The 16,125-nt window shown below is 32.7% G+C and overlaps 1 protein-coding gene across 12 annotated transcripts in view; it reads right to left on the reverse strand.

Annotated features, from left to right (window-relative positions):
* cv-c (crossveinless c) overlaps positions 1-16,125 on the reverse strand; it is a 135,883-nt gene that overhangs the window by 55,632 nt on the left and 64,126 nt on the right. For all 12 annotated transcript variants that reach the window (XM_070646604.1, XM_070646611.1, XM_070646609.1 and 9 more), the window contains 2 exons: positions 7,980-8,813; positions 7,658-7,700 (listed from right to left, as the gene is read on the reverse strand). In XM_070646604.1, coding sequence (XP_070502705.1) covers positions 7,658-7,700; positions 7,980-8,813 — 877 coding nt within the window. The remainder of the gene's footprint in view (positions 1-7,657; positions 7,701-7,979; positions 8,814-16,125) is intronic.

Consider the following 16,125-nt stretch of genomic DNA (forward strand, 5'->3'; position numbering starts at 1 on the left):
TTAACACCCTCATATTTCTAAATTTTAAACAATCAATTGCATCATCACACAATATGCATTTCCAGAAAAAAACATCTAATTCCGATCAAGTGAACAAATCCTCACTTCCACTATAACTGTTTACACAAAAAAGAAAAAGAAAGAATCTTTCGTAAATTGAATTTCTAAACTGAAAAAAGGGCTATAATTACAATTTAAAAATAATAAATCCACACAGAATGTTCTTTTCACTTTTTTATTTATTTGTTTGTTCCTCTTAATTGCATCACAAAGCACTTGCTTCCCCGAAAAACACAAGATAGATCCAAAAAAATAAACAAATTTGAGATTTTCACAATCACGAGATGAATTGAGATCAAGTTAGTCAAACAAAGTATATCCGAAAAAATTAAGTAAAGAAATTGAAGAAATTTTAAATTTTTTCTGCACGACCGTTCACAACCGCATCACAAAACGTTCTCATAGCAAAATCGTATGGAGCAAATAGGGTATACATCATCATCATCATCATCATCGTAAGCATCAGTGTCACAGAGGAAAGAAAATGTAAGTAAAATATTGCCACCAAATCAACCACCACAGCAACCCACCCCGAAATGGGGAGACAATCATGTAATGCCATAAAGATTGATATTTAATGAGAATAAAAACAACAATGTGTTTCAAATATAATTTAAAACGATTCATCTATGTGCTCGCTTGATGTGCATTTAGAATAATTTTTTTTTGGGACATAAAAGTGAAAGTTTCAGTCACTGACGCATTTTTTGAGGGTTTTGTGATATTGCAACGGTTTTTTAGGATTTAAATTTGGTATCAAAGACACAATTAAGTCTAAAGTTACCCAAGCCACAGATAATTCTTAATTTTTCTATAGCTGAATTAATTCTAAAATTATTCAAGACACAAACAACTCTAGTTTTAGCCAAGACACAATCCTATTTTTTTCTCCATATTTAAGAATTTTTTGCTGTTTATTCCTTAACTAAGCAACTTTTTGATGAAATTTCAACAAAAAATTCTTCAATTAGATGGCAAAAGCCTAACTTAACACATTTTCCCAGCATAAAGCACAATTTAACCTCAAAATTCACCAAAAACTCACCCAAACCGACTCAAATAACTCTCTCACATGCTCCAAACTCACAATCAAGTATAGCACAAACATTTTTATGTGGAATGGTGTGGTACATCCCTCATATACATCATCATTATATTGAATGTTAGACTTCATTGAGAGTGACACGAGTGAACGAACGATTAAATTTAAATGTAAAGCTTCAAATATGCTTTTGAGTGTTCGGCAATTTTCAGTTCATGCGCCTTTTGACCATTAAAAATAACGTCATCATATCCAGCACAAAACTGAGAACCCATTTTTCAGCAACAGATATTATTCATAAATAATTTCATTAATTCTTGCCTTTTGCAGATATCCATTTCAAAGAAAGGTTAAATGAGAGCCTGAATCATTCTATTATCTTTTCCATCCATTTCTATCCAGATATCGATTCAATCTACCTTTAATGAAATTATTCAAATGTAAAAAGACATTCTCTCTCTTGCTCTCTTTGCCCAGCTCTACTTCCTTTGTGGTTTAATCTTCTTACTATTATTGTTTTATATAAATTTATAAAATATAGGTCATCGAAGGGATTTTTATGGGACATTTTCATGCACGATAAGACACGATGTGATAGAATTTAATATGAATTATGGATGATGGGAAATGGGCTTGTGAATTTAAATGTTTAACGACTTTTTTGGATTTGAATTTTAAATTCGGTTGCAATATTCAGCTGAGCGACACAAGTGGCATGTGGTAGCAACACAAGTGGTGGAGCCTATTTCATGTGGCAGCGACATAAGTGGCGGAGCCTACTTCATGTGGTAGCGACATAAGTAGCGAAGCCTTCTTCATGTGGTAGCGACACAAGTGACGGAGCCTACATCATGTGATAGCGACACATGTGACGAAGCCTACTTCATGTGGTTGCGACACAAGTGGCGGAGCCTACTTCATGTGGTAGCGACACAAATTGCGGAGCCTACTTCATGTGGGAGCGACATAAGTGACGGAGTGACACAAAATTTAACGGCCAAAAAATATTCAAAAATATAATTACATAACGCCTTTGACAATTTCAAAATTTCCCACATTCCTCACTACAACATTCAATTCCCATCATCGAATTCTATAAATCCATCACTTCTTTTGTATCAAATTCATGAGCGATGACATCAAGAGAATTGTTATATCATCGAATAATAAAAGAGTTTATACATTTTTTTTTTGCAAATAAGCATCCATAAAAAGCAGAAGCAACAGCAACAGCTATGCATAGGAAATGACAGATAGGAAAGCTTTCAATTTTCAATGTTATCCGATCTCTCTATCAAATGACAGCATCGTCATTGCAAAAAAAAAACAAAATCCATAAGAGCATCAGCTATGGACAAGTGTGCTTGATGGGATTCAATATTTGCTGACTGATTTGATATATTTCGTAACGCAAAAAAAAAAATGATAAAGTTCAATAGTTTTGAGAGGATTGAGGTTGAATATTGATACAATGGAGCTGTATTGTTAGGTGATGTAGATGAGATTGGATGGTTATGAGATAGTTGGATGACTCGCGACATATCAGAGACGCGCGAATGATGGTAAACTTGAGAATAAAAAGCTTAATCAAGCAGGTAAATAAGTTGAATTCAGCAAGTTCAATTCAGCGAATTCAGCAAGTTCAATTCAGCGAATTCAGCAAGATCAATTCAGTGAATTTAGCAAGTTCAATTCAGCGAATTCAGCAAGTTCAATTCAGCGAATTCAGCAAGATCAATTCAGTGAATTTAGCAAGTTCAATTCAGTGAATTCAGCATGATCAATTCAGTGAATTTAGCAAGTTCAATTCAGCGAATTCAGCAAGTTCAATTCAACGAAATCAGCAAGTTCAATTCAGCGAATTCAGCAAGCTCAATTCAGCTAATTCAGCAAGTTCAATTCTGTGAATTCATCAAGTTCAATTCAGCGAATTCAGCAAGTTTAATTCAATTCAGAAATGTTCAATTCAGAAAATTCAGCAATTTCAATTCATCGAATTCAGCAAGTTTCATTCAGGGAGTTCAGCAAAATCAATTCAGCAAGTTCAATTCAGCGAATTCAGCAATTTTAAAAGGATTAATTCAGCAAATTCAGTGATTTTAAAAATGCGCTCTATGGACCTCAACTTCCCTACTTACAACACAAAATTACATAACAATTCTGTGGCAGCATAAAAAACATATCACAGAAAACAATGATGGATGTGTTTTGTATATCAAAAAAGAAAGAAGAGAACATGACTCAATTTGTACTAAAAATGTTAAAATTCTATAGGATTAATTTGTAGAGCGCACAGTATCTAATTTGTATGATTCTGTTACAGCATAAAAAAAGCTCTTTTTTAACCCTTAAAAATAGAAAATACAAAAAGCAAAAAAGGAGGATGAAAATTAATTTTAAAATAAAATTCAGGGATCAAATACGATGACATAGTACTTGTGGGGCTTTTGTAATGTAAATTGGATTAAATGGAAATGTCGTCATATTTCTATGGGTCTACAACAATGATTTAATAAATGTCAACCAGTTCTATTTTTACACAAAAAATTCTTTTTCTTTAGTTTTTCCAGTCAAGAAGACTTCAAAAAAGTGATTAGTCCAATTTTGTCTATTTTCAGCAACGCATGGTCTCATATTGATTTTATTTAAATTTACTAACCCCACACCCATCACTCGACTATTTAGCTCCACTATTGCTTATTTTTAGAATTTCGCTAAATAGACATTATGAGATGAGGGACGACTAAGATGTGATGAGAAGAGGTTGACAAGTGTGGCTCCATTTTATATTAGAAAGTCTTTTGTCATCAGGGGATGAATTGAATTTTAATGAGGATTTAAATTAATTTGTCTGGGGGTTTATGATAATGGATAGATGATATTTTGAGACTTTTGAGGTAAGGATTGGATGTAATTATGCGGATTTTATGAGCTCAACTGATTCGAATCGTGTTTGGCAACAGTCTGGAGTACATGAAGCAAATTTAGGTGAGGTTGACAAGTTATGCTAATTCAGCAAGTTTAGTTGGATTCAGCAAATTCAGCTTACATCAAGAAATTCAGCGAATTTTGCTAAATTCAGCAAACTCAGCACATATCAAGAAGTTCAGCAAATTAAGCTGTATTCAACAAACTCAGTTGAATACCAGAAGTTCAACAAATTTGACTGAATTCAGCAAATTCAGCTGAAATCAAGTAGTTCAGCAATTCAGCAAATTAGGCTGAATTCAGCAAACTCAGCTGAAATCAGGAAGTATGGTGAATACAGCAAATTTAGCTAAACTAAGGATGTTTGGTATATGTTGCTGAATTCAGCCAATTTAGCTAATTCAGCTAAGCTCACCATATTCAACAAATAAAGCCGATTCCAGTAATTACGCAAACAGCAACAACTAACACGTTTCCTTTCATCTATCAATATTAATAGCTGCTACCTAATCACCCAAACTATCATAATTTGACTTAAAATGCCATAAAATTGACCATAAATTCAATTTACTGTCAATATTTTCAGCCACCCAACATCCGGATTTCACAATAAATCTTTAAATTATTATCACTCAAAAATTTACCGCATTATTTATTAATGTTTCCGTGCTTACTCAATAAAAAAAAATTTATAATGAACTTTAACACTAATAAAAAACAAACATGCTTATTAATGTACCCATAAACATCCCATGATATTGCAACTTGATTGAATAAATATTATAATTTTTTTATTTTCACTCCAAAAGAGCAACAATGTTGCGATTTTAATCACGCAAATTAGACATTGCATGCTGTACGTGAAAATAAAAGTCTTCCTTTTCGCAATATTTTCTTTCATCTTTACTTCCATTTTTCCTATGATAGATCTATGCACACATAATATCTGACTTATGCATGTCTTATTGTTACTTTGTTGCCTTATATTATCGATATCTCTTTTTGTAGCTGCTTTTATTGTGAGAGATGCTTATTGTTTAGTGTGGAAATATTTGACATTTTGAATTTCCATACTTCCTATAATTTTTTAAAGTTGCTATAATTTTTTTGAGACTTCCTATAATTTTGCTATAATTTTTCCAGCTTTGGTATAATTTAACTTCAAAATTATTATGAATTTTAAAATTATCTATAATTTTAATTCAAAATTTGTCTATTTTCAAACTTGCTATAATTTTACTATAATTTTTTCAAACTTTACTATAAAAGTTCATTATTTTGTTCAAATTTGCTATAAAAATATTGATTTTGTTTCAAAAATTGAACTAAATTCTCCTACAAATGCGCCATACTTATCTTCAAACCAACAACTTCATCTTTCCATAAACTTCAATTTCAGATTGTAATTTAAATCCATTCCACCATCTATTTTAATATTTGCATGTTCATATCAGAAAAATAAGTTAAAAAGATATGTCGATAATAATAATGATAGTAATAATGATTACAAGAACATTAAAGTTCACATCTTTACAGTCCAGAAGAGTAGAAAAAAGGCAATATTATACATAATAAAAAATATCAAAAATGAATGTGTCTGGTAATGAAGATAAAAAAAATAATATATGTGATGAGGAGATAAAGAAGAAGAGTTCTCGATGTCGATTAAAAATCCATTTGAATTGAAATTTATGCGAGATATAGAAAAATATAAATGTATATATTTAGAAGCTTAAGGTGAGTTGAGAACTGTCTAAAGATCATACACATTTAGAGCGCATTTCTCAACTCAAGGCTGCTCAATTCAGCACTGCTGAATTCAATTTATTTAGCACTGCTGAATTCAATTTATTTAGCACTGCTGAATTCAATTTATTCAGCACCACTGAATTCAGCTTATTCAGCGCTTCTAAATTTAGCTAATCCAAAACTGGCATTGCTAAGTTCAGTACATTTACCTCTGCTAAATTAATCACTATTTTCAAAAAGTGCAAATTTCACAAATCCACTGAGTAGCAAGGCTATACAACAAATCATCCTAACCTCTTCAGCTACCCATTATAGCTACTTCAAACTGTTGTTCAAATCCTAACCCACAAGTACTTATTGCACATAAATGTTAAACTTCAAATATATTATATCCAAATCTTCAATACAATCTATCGATAAGCTCTTTAAAAAGCATTACAAATGAAGTTTAAAGCAACCACCCAGTAATTTATTTTTGCAAAAGCCATGTGCGCCTCCTTAACAATTACTGCATAATATATCATTAAATATTCAATTATCTCCCTTAAAATGAATCACGTTATTCGCACAACTTTCACTGATTATCGGCATTCGGTAATTTCTGCCTTACTCAAGAAGTTCCCTCAATAATTTTGCTGCTCAATAAAAATCGCGAATTCAATAAAAATCAGATTTATAAATTTAGTCATAATGAAAATAACATTAAAATCCAATTAATTCTGAAGTTCTCGTCCAATTTATGCTTGTAAAATACAAGCAAATTATTTATTCTTTTATTGGCAAATAATATAATATGAGCAAATGAAGGAGGAGTAGATGAACAAATATAAAATAATAAAATATAATCAGCAGTGAAAACAAACATGCAGATCGATATTTTTAAAATATGTATTTAGGATTTTTATAATGCAATGAGTGAGGTGTTGAGTGGAATATTGAGGTTTTGGTTATAATTGAAAGAAATTTGCATGATTGCTGAAACTTTTTTTTATGATGGAAAGCGAGAGGTGTCTGACATTCTTGCATTAATGACTTGACTTTTCAGGAATTTAAGCAATTTTAAGTATCTGTGATGTTTTGTATTAGCATAGAAAGCTGTATTTCTCTGATTAGTCTCAGTCAGCAATGCTAAATTCAGCTCATTTTGCAATTGTAAATTCAGCTTATTCAGCACTGCTGAATTCAGCTCAATCAGCATTGCTGAATTCAGTTTATTAAGCATTGTTGAGCTAAGTTCATTCAGCACTTTTGAATTCAGCTCATTTACTTACTTACTTCCTTGGCTGGGGCGCACGAGGGCCCATTGCCGCGCGTAGGGAATGTCTGAAGACAGCTCTATCCTTCGAAACCTTCTGCCAGTTCGGGATATTAAGGACTCTAGCGTCCTTTTCAACACATGCAATCCAGGAATTCTTTGGTCTTCCACGCAACAGCTCATTTAGCAATTCTAAATTCAGCCTATTCATCACTGCTGAATTCAGCCTATTCAGCACTGATGAATTCAGCTAATTCAGCACTTCTGAATTCAGCTTATTCAGCACTCCTGAATTAAGATCACTTATTTTATTAAGCACTACTAATTTTAGCACTTTTAACCTAAATTGATCTAATACCTTTCTAAATCACATTAACCAAACAAGCATAACCTCAAAAAGAAAAAAAAAATCACAGAAAAATCTCCAATCGACATCTTCCGACACTTCAAACGACTTCTTTCATGACAAATTTCAAAATTCTCTAGTCACTCTCGATCACAAATCAATTTTAAAATGGATATACTATAAAAAAAATATCACAATAATCCATAATGATGTCGATGATTGCGGAGGGAAATTGAAAAAAAAAGCAAAAATAAATAAAAAAAAAACAAATACTCACCACAAAGATAGCGATCGCTTTGTGACCGCGAATTCCGCAAGACCTATTTGTTGTTGTTGTTGGATGTGAAATGAAAAAAAAAGAACAAGAGAAATAATCATCAAGTAACTAAGTAAGTAAGGAGATATTAAGTGAGTAAGCAGATATAAAAGAAAGAAATTGATTTTTTGTGTGATGCGAAAATTGTCGGTTCGCATAAAAAGCAGGCAGTCAGGCCGCCTCACAACAAAATAATAATGAGTGAATGTCATGTGTGTACGTGTGTACAATCAAATCAATAAATCAAGATAGATGGAATAAGAATCAATCGAATTGGACTTACCGTTAATTTGTTAAAATCCTCAAGAAATTGATCGCGCCTTACAAGCATTGGAACGGAACTGGATTTTGTTGATAAATTTTGTTGTTGTATCATATTAGAGTCACTCGACCATGAGCTTGGCGATGGCGATGGTTGACTAATAACTTTAATATCATCATGAAATGGCTCTTGCTCCATTGATCCATCAACATAATGTCGTTGACGTTTTATGGAATTAAATTGTGTTGTCGTATTGTTACTGCCTTGATTATTATTATTATTCTTTTTAACTCTCATCAATGGCAAACTATTGTAATAATTTTTAAATCCCTTATCAATACATCTCGAGTCAGACGAACTATAACTAAAGCTATTAAATCCTTTCTCATCAAACTCATCATTACCACTATCATTATCATATGAGCTTAACACCTCAAGTGCATCATCAACATCATTCTCAATTTTTGTATTCGACTCGATTAGCTTACACACTTCATTAATTTTATTTATGGAACTAATCGAACTTTCAGACTTTTCTGAATATAAATTTGTTGAGTCCTCAAATGCCGACGATGTTGACACAGACGAACTTGTTGATTTATTGTCCTCATCGATACTTTTTAATATGGAATCATTCGATGAACCCGGTGTTATGCTCATTTGTGTTTGATTTGTTTTAACCGCATGTAGAACGTCACTTATGATACTTTTATTATTGTTTTTAGCACTGCTATTGTTGTTATTTGTTGTATGAATATCATTCTCTTCAGCATTATCGTTACGATTCTCATGACAGTTATTAATATTCGTGATGCATTTTGTTTTATTAGAAAATGACTGCAGTGGAATTGTTACCTGTGGATGAGAGACGCGAAAGAAGAAAAAGAATGGAAATGAATTTTTTTTAAAATTTATTATTGAAAATAAATATAAATGTTCTCATTTTTAGCTGGAAATGGGGCTTTTTGTTCTGCTTGTGAATGTTCTTTATTAATGTTTAATTTTAGTAAATGGGCTGTGGAGTGTGGATGAGTAACTAGAGGCAAGAGAGTATGGGAGGATAGGTCGGAGCATTATTCTAGATCCATGACACCATGTGCGTATTCAGTGACCCCTACAGCTCCCCGTTCCCGTCCTCATTAGGACATAACCTTGAATAAACCAAATAAGTCAACTTCTGAGATTCGAACCCAGAATTAAAGTCTCAGAACTCGTTTCTCAATTTCCAAACAACAATTTCTTGACCACATCCTCAGCAATATTCCTGCTGCTTTTTCGCTGTCTTCAACAAAATTGCCTTCTTCTTACTAATTCATTCCATTCGTCCATAAATATAATAAACACGTAAAAAAAAGCCTATCCATCATTCAACACTCACTATTGACACGAAAACCACACCAATTTAGCAAATAAAACTCATAACTACCCATCCCTTCTTTTGCATACGTAAATTTCTTAAGAATAAGTAAGAAAAAAAAAAAAGTTTAGCAAATTAATAATAAAATAGAGGATTTAGTAGGAATGCTGAGGTGGATGTATTCACACCTGGGTCATTTGGAAGTATTGACTGCAAACTCATGATTTAATTTGACGGAGATCACGTGAACTGCCAAAGAACTCATCCAGATTGTTGATTTAACAAGAAAAGTATGAATATGAGTCAAAGGACCCAATTGGGAATCGAACCCACCACCTATGATTATCTATTGCATGTGTATAGGTAGCATTGAGCTATCGGGGTTGCTCGACACTATGGCAAAATGCCAATATATAAACTTTACATTTCTGTATCACCCCTCTTACCACTGCACTTCCAATGATGTAATGGTAGAGAGATAGCTGACATTAATAAACTACAGATAGCCACGAGTAGCTTCGATTTTGAATTTTTCATTACAAAAAAAAGTATCAGAAATTCTACTTGTCACTCAATATTGACAATTGCACTTATTTTTATAATATTCTGCCTTATTAGCAAGTGCAATTAATCCCACAATATCATGTGACATGTAACAAATCTAAATCCTTATTAATGCTGAAATACATTCAGTCCTGAACTGTAAGACACACCAGTCTAAGTAGCAATGTCTAAAGTTGAGGATGTAATAAGACTTTATAGAGGAATCTTTCATATCTTAGGGATATGGACGATTGGTCCACTTTCAAAGTGGCATCGTCGTTTTGCCATTGTTGTGTTTATCTTATCCTTGATATTTCCGCTTATCATGTGCAGTTTGTCGTTATTTCAAGTGGATAATGTTGAGGATTTTGCTCGAGCTATCATGCACATTATACCATTCACATGGACTACATTTTATGAGATTCTATTCTACAAGAATCAACCGAAAGTTGAGAAGTTCTTGACGGAATTGTGTGAATCGGTCAATGCTGATGAAAATGCTGAGTCATTTGTGGATGAAGCAAGCATAAAAGCATTAAAAGTCTCAAAACTAGTCATGATTTGTTTGATTTTCACTGTGAATCTTGCAACTTTTATAATTCCATCAGTTTTTGGTATATTGCCATTTCCGATGTGGACACCTAACTGGATCAACTCAGCGGTTATCTTTCGCTTTCATTGGATTGCCGAGTTACTATGCTTAAACTATATCTCCTTAGCTGCAAGTATATTTTTCTTCAGCTTCGCAATTGTTATTATTATCAATGGATATGGACAGTTTTTGAATGTTCGACTGAGCATGCTTGTGTCAACAGAAGATCATGAAGGATATAAGGACTTGGTCAAGTGCATTTTGGCTCATCAGAAGTTCAAGAAGTAGACTTTAGGATTCTATGCTTAATATTTTAAAAAGCCATACTTTTTTCAGGATGATCACCGACTTCAAGTCAATCTGGGGACCAATGATTGGAATTTTCTACAAAATCATAGACATCGTTATTGGTGCCTGCATTTTTGTCATCACAAAAGGTGAGGATCAGCTTACATTTCGTGAAAATCTATTATTCTACGTCTACATTGCTATTTTGGTGATTTATAATTTCATCCTGTCATACTTTGGGGACATGATCTACTCAACATCATCACAATTCTCGTATGTTTTATTCTCGAGTGACTGGGTCGATGCTGACATGAAGTACAAGAAGGCACTGATAATTGTCATGGAAAATATGAAGCAACCGGTCAAGTTGAGTGTGCTGTTTTATGATTCACTGACTTTGAAGTTGTTTCAGGATGTAAGGAAGTTTAGGTTATGTTTTAGAGATATTTTTGATGATTCTTGATATTCACAGACTGTCAACGAAGCCTACTCAATGTACTCAGTATTTCAGAACATCAAGAAGAAGGTCAACTCTTAAACTGATGTGAATATGGACATCATTTACTATATTTATAAAATATCAAGCTATATTCGGTGTGAATAAAAAAATATTAATTTTTATTTCTGACACGTGATTGTTTGCATGCCGCTTTTTATGTATTGTTTATGCTCATTCTGTTACGAAAAAAAAAAGATGAAGATGAGAATTAAGCTAAAACTTTTATTTTCATTGTGTACAGTCAGACAACAACAACAATAGTCAGTCTAACTTGGGTTCAATTTTTCATGAATCTTTATTTTTGGTTTGCCGCGAATGAGAATTTCATTCTGTTGTGTATCTGATTAGTTTTTGTGTTCTGGAGCTTACTTTAGGAATAAATTTATGCACGGATGAAAAATAGCTCATAAAGGTAGACATTGGAGATGCTTTTTTCGTGATTTTGAGAGCTTTTTGTGATAGAATTAGGAGTTTACGGTTTGGTAAGGCTGTTGGCTGATCTACTAAGCGATTGAATGCAATTCAGGTTAAAGAGCCTTAGTAATCAAAGGTAAAATATTGTAAATTCGTGAAATGAAGCTTTAAATTGGATAAAACTATGATCAAATTAAGTCAGAATGGCTTGTGCCACTTTTTATTTTCTAAAATGCCGCTTTAGAACCTTCAACAATGCTTAATTACAGAATAAAGCTCAAAAAATTGTTAAATATGAGAAAAAATTCATTCAAATCAAATTTGAATTTCAAAAAACCGTTAAATTTGAAAATTCTTTTTCAAAGCTAAAATCCAATGAAATTTTGACCTTAAGCCTAACAAACTACAATTCAACTATAAATGCGCTCTACACCCACCCCAAAAAACTCATTTCTCTTCATATTTTTATAAAAAATTAATTTTAAATGCAAATATATTCAAGCTATTAATAATCTTGTTGCTGTTCTTATTATTATTGTGTGAGGCATTTAAAAAAAAAGGAAAAACTGAAAAATATATGTTTTCGGGCTTCATTACATGCCACAGTCAGTCGGTCGCAATATCATATACTGTCTGTATGACTGTGTAGATTAATATTTATAATAAATTTCAATCTTAAAAAGGCACTTTAATGCTGGATTCGATGGAAGACAAAAGGAATAAAAGATCTTGAAAGATTGGATTGGCGATGGAAAGAAATTTGAAATTGAAGAGGAAATTTTGTTGCCTGATAGAAGTGAATGATAATGGAATATTGTTTGTCAGGTGCAAGGGATGGCAATTTAATGTGCTCAACACTGAACTAGGCTCTTAAACAGCCAGTCTGACCCATGTTAAGTGCCTAAACTCGACGAATAGCTTAAATCAGTTTAATGATCGACGAATAGCAGTTCCGTCAGAGCTGCTTTGCTTCTTACTGTTAATATTGCAATCCGAATAGCGATGTAGCATCGCCCTAGCGACGTAGCGGTATCCTAGGTATGTCACTAAATCAATTTCTTGTCTAACCAAGTCGGATCTTCATCATAAGTTCGTCAAAAATCTAATTTTCGTCTATCCACAGCAAATAGTCAAGCAACAATCAATCCATCATTAACTCATCATCACAAAACAATCCATTATCAGCAACTGTCAATATTTGATGCGATCATCTTACTTAACGTCCGTGAAAATAATTTAATTCACGCATAAAAACTTGTCAGCATGTTTGATGTTGTGTTGTCGCTAGCCGCTCCTTTTACGGATTAACGCTTTTTTTTATCAACGTCAAACATTTTAGAAAATACCCTAATCGCAATTTGTTTATTTCCTATAAAAGCTGTTTGAAATTAGGTTATTACGATAACGAGGAATTTATTGCGGATATTTTACATATAGAGAGTCCAAATGGGGGTTTGTTCATGTGTTGCGTAATGGGTAAAAGTGATTTTTGACTCCCCAACCCCCCCTCCCATGCCCATACCAGGCAATGACCCCATACTGTCGAGAACTTGCTTACCTCATCTATACCAATTGAGCATCATGAGCGCGTTAGTGATGATCTCAGATTAATATGCTTTTGAGAGTATGCCCTTTGTTAGCTAGACCTCCCTCCCCCATCTACCCCTTGCCATTGTCACCTAATAAGTGATCGGCCCCCTCAAAAAGTCGTAAAAAATTTAAAATCAGCATAAAAAAGTTTGAAAATTAATTTTTGTATTCACAGTAAGGAGTCATAAAAAATTAATCTAGTGCCATTAAAGAGTTGCCTTTCCTTGCGATAAATAAAGAATTTAAAATTCAAATTAAGAAGATATACTTTTTTTTGCATCTCCTTTTCGAAAACCACATCGAAAATGTTTTATCTTTCACTCGGCTATTCTTGTCTTTGTGGCATAACAAAAAATGTATAGCAGCAAGCGAGTTTTAATCTGTTTTGTTTTTTTTTCTTGTGTGATAGCCTGTTAAATTTAATGAATCGTCATAAAGATAAAATACATTTTTTGAAACAGATTGTTTGGATGTTGTGGGGTTTATGGCTTGTAGGACTCAGCTAGTGGCATATTTTCTAATTTTAAATTGACATTGAATTGATTTTTATGTGCAGAAATAACACGGTTTAAAATATTTTATTGCTCATAAATCGAAAACTAGAGCAAATTAGTAACTGAAATGTTGTGGAAGTGGCCTTTGCCACTTTATAGATTGATTCTGTAGGGTAATTGAAGCTTGAAGTTTCATAATTACAGAAATAATTGCAAAAAACTTTTAAATATGGGAAAATTTTGGGTTTGTGTCTTTGCTAAAAATTTGGTTAAATTTGAATATTTTCTGACCGTTAAAAGCATAATTGCCTTATTTTTGACTTTTGACATTGAATATTCAATTCCTAACCTCAAAAAATGCTTCATAACCTCAAAAAAAAATCTTCCCAACTATCAATAACATTTATATTTATTTATATTTTTTCATATAAATCTTACACAGCATTGTTATCAAACCAATAATTCCAACTCTTTTTCTCTTTCAATCCTCAATCAAAATTGATCATTTACTTCTTTATGCCTTTTTATTATTTTTCAACTCATATTTAAGATAAAAAAATGGCAATAAATTCTTTCTTAAGCCTTTTTTTTTTCTTCTTTCATTGTTATATGCTTATTGAACATGACAAGTTTTTTTATATTATTTTGTTCATTCTTTCATTTACAATATGCGATCACATTTCATTGTTGCTGATCATTTAGCACATATTTTCAAGGGAAAAAAAATAATGGACTTGAGTGTCTTTGTCTTGCTGTGTTTTTATTATGAGTCGATTTTAGCATTTTTTATTGAAAAGTGTCAATTGTTTAAAGTTAAAGATTGATGGTCTTTTGTTGGATATGCATTATGGAAGTTGAAGATCGTTTGATTTTACGGTCGTGAATGAAGATAGAAGATTGTTTTGGAAGGGCTATGCTAATAAGAGTAGGAAGTGGCGGTATATAGAATGAAGAGTCTCACCGGGGCGTATTCAAGGTTTTCCTGGGGCGTGATCAAGGATGCCCAGGAGCATGATCAAGGATGCCCCAGGGCGTGATCAAGAATGCCCTGGGGTGTGATCAAGGATGCCCTGGGGTGTGATCAAGCTTGCTCCGGGGTGTGATCAAGGATGCTCCGGGGCGTGTTTCTTGGGGAGGGATGTAATCCCTCCAAAATGCGCTTCAACCCCTCTCCCACCAATCCAACATCCTCTAACATTTGAAATCAACTCCACATATTATTATTTTTTTTGCACATATGTGATTGACCAAATTGTGAATTGCATTCACGTGCCACAAGATGTACTTAATAAATGTAGAAGAAAATAATAATAAAAAATAAGGAGAAAGGAATCGAAAGAATTGGCGACATTTAAAGAGATATCCAATGTACATGTTACATATTCCTTTACGTCTTCAACATGAGGAGATCGAGAGGTACGAGGAATAAAAAAAAAAATGTAATAAGAATGAGTTCCATGTTTGTCGTTATTATCATTTTAAATAAACAATAAATTAAATCACAGCGAGCGATAATTCATCGCGAAATGAAAGGAGTGTGTGCATATGATACACATGCGTACGTACGATCGAATGTGCCAGGAATGCAAAAAATAATAAAAATGAGAACAATTTCATCAAATGGATTCTCTCGTTTCCTCGCTTATGTCACCACGTTAATATCAAGTTAATATATGTGTATCATTCTTATACTTTTTTTAATTTAATGATAACGAACTGAAAAGGCAAACAGAAATTAAAAGAAGGCCAAACGTGCAGCATCTGAGTATCTGACTGCTGGCTATGGCGCCGTTTTCATAAATATTAAAGGGAAGAAAAATTCTTATGTGATTGGACTGTGTAATGTCGACAATATTTTTACGTTTCATTCACCAAAAAAAAAAAAAATAATAAAATTCCATGATCGACTTCATTGGTCATTTTTCATTATATATTGATAGCATAGTAAAGTGATTGAGTTGGGATGGTGATGAAGAAAAGTGGATAAAACGCATTTTTAGAGTAAACTGGAATAATTCAGCCAATATGCTGGTTTTTACTATCTAAGTTACAAGCAGCGTTTAAAATTCAAATTTACCCAAGACACAAACCTAAATATCCAAGTCACAAACCAAAATAACCAAGATACAAACCCAAATTCCCAAGACACAAACCAAATTTACTCAAAAAGACGCTAAACAATCTAAAATTCCAATTTCCAGTCACAATTCTCATCTAAAAACACATCCAAGGGTGGGAACTAGCCGAGGACATTTGTTACAATTTACAGTCGTATAATTAATGCGATGTGATGTGCATACACGGTTTAAAATAAATATAAAATTTATGAGAGATGATGACAATAAAGCATGAATGGATGTTTCAAGGAAATCAAAGTAAAATAAATTGCT

This window comes from Chironomus tepperi, unplaced genomic scaffold (assembly GCF_022539635.2).
Source record: "Chironomus tepperi strain 1889 unplaced genomic scaffold, CSIRO-AGI_Ctep_v1 contig_364, whole genome shotgun sequence".
NCBI classification, from domain to species: Eukaryota; Metazoa; Arthropoda; class Insecta; order Diptera; family Chironomidae; genus Chironomus; species Chironomus tepperi.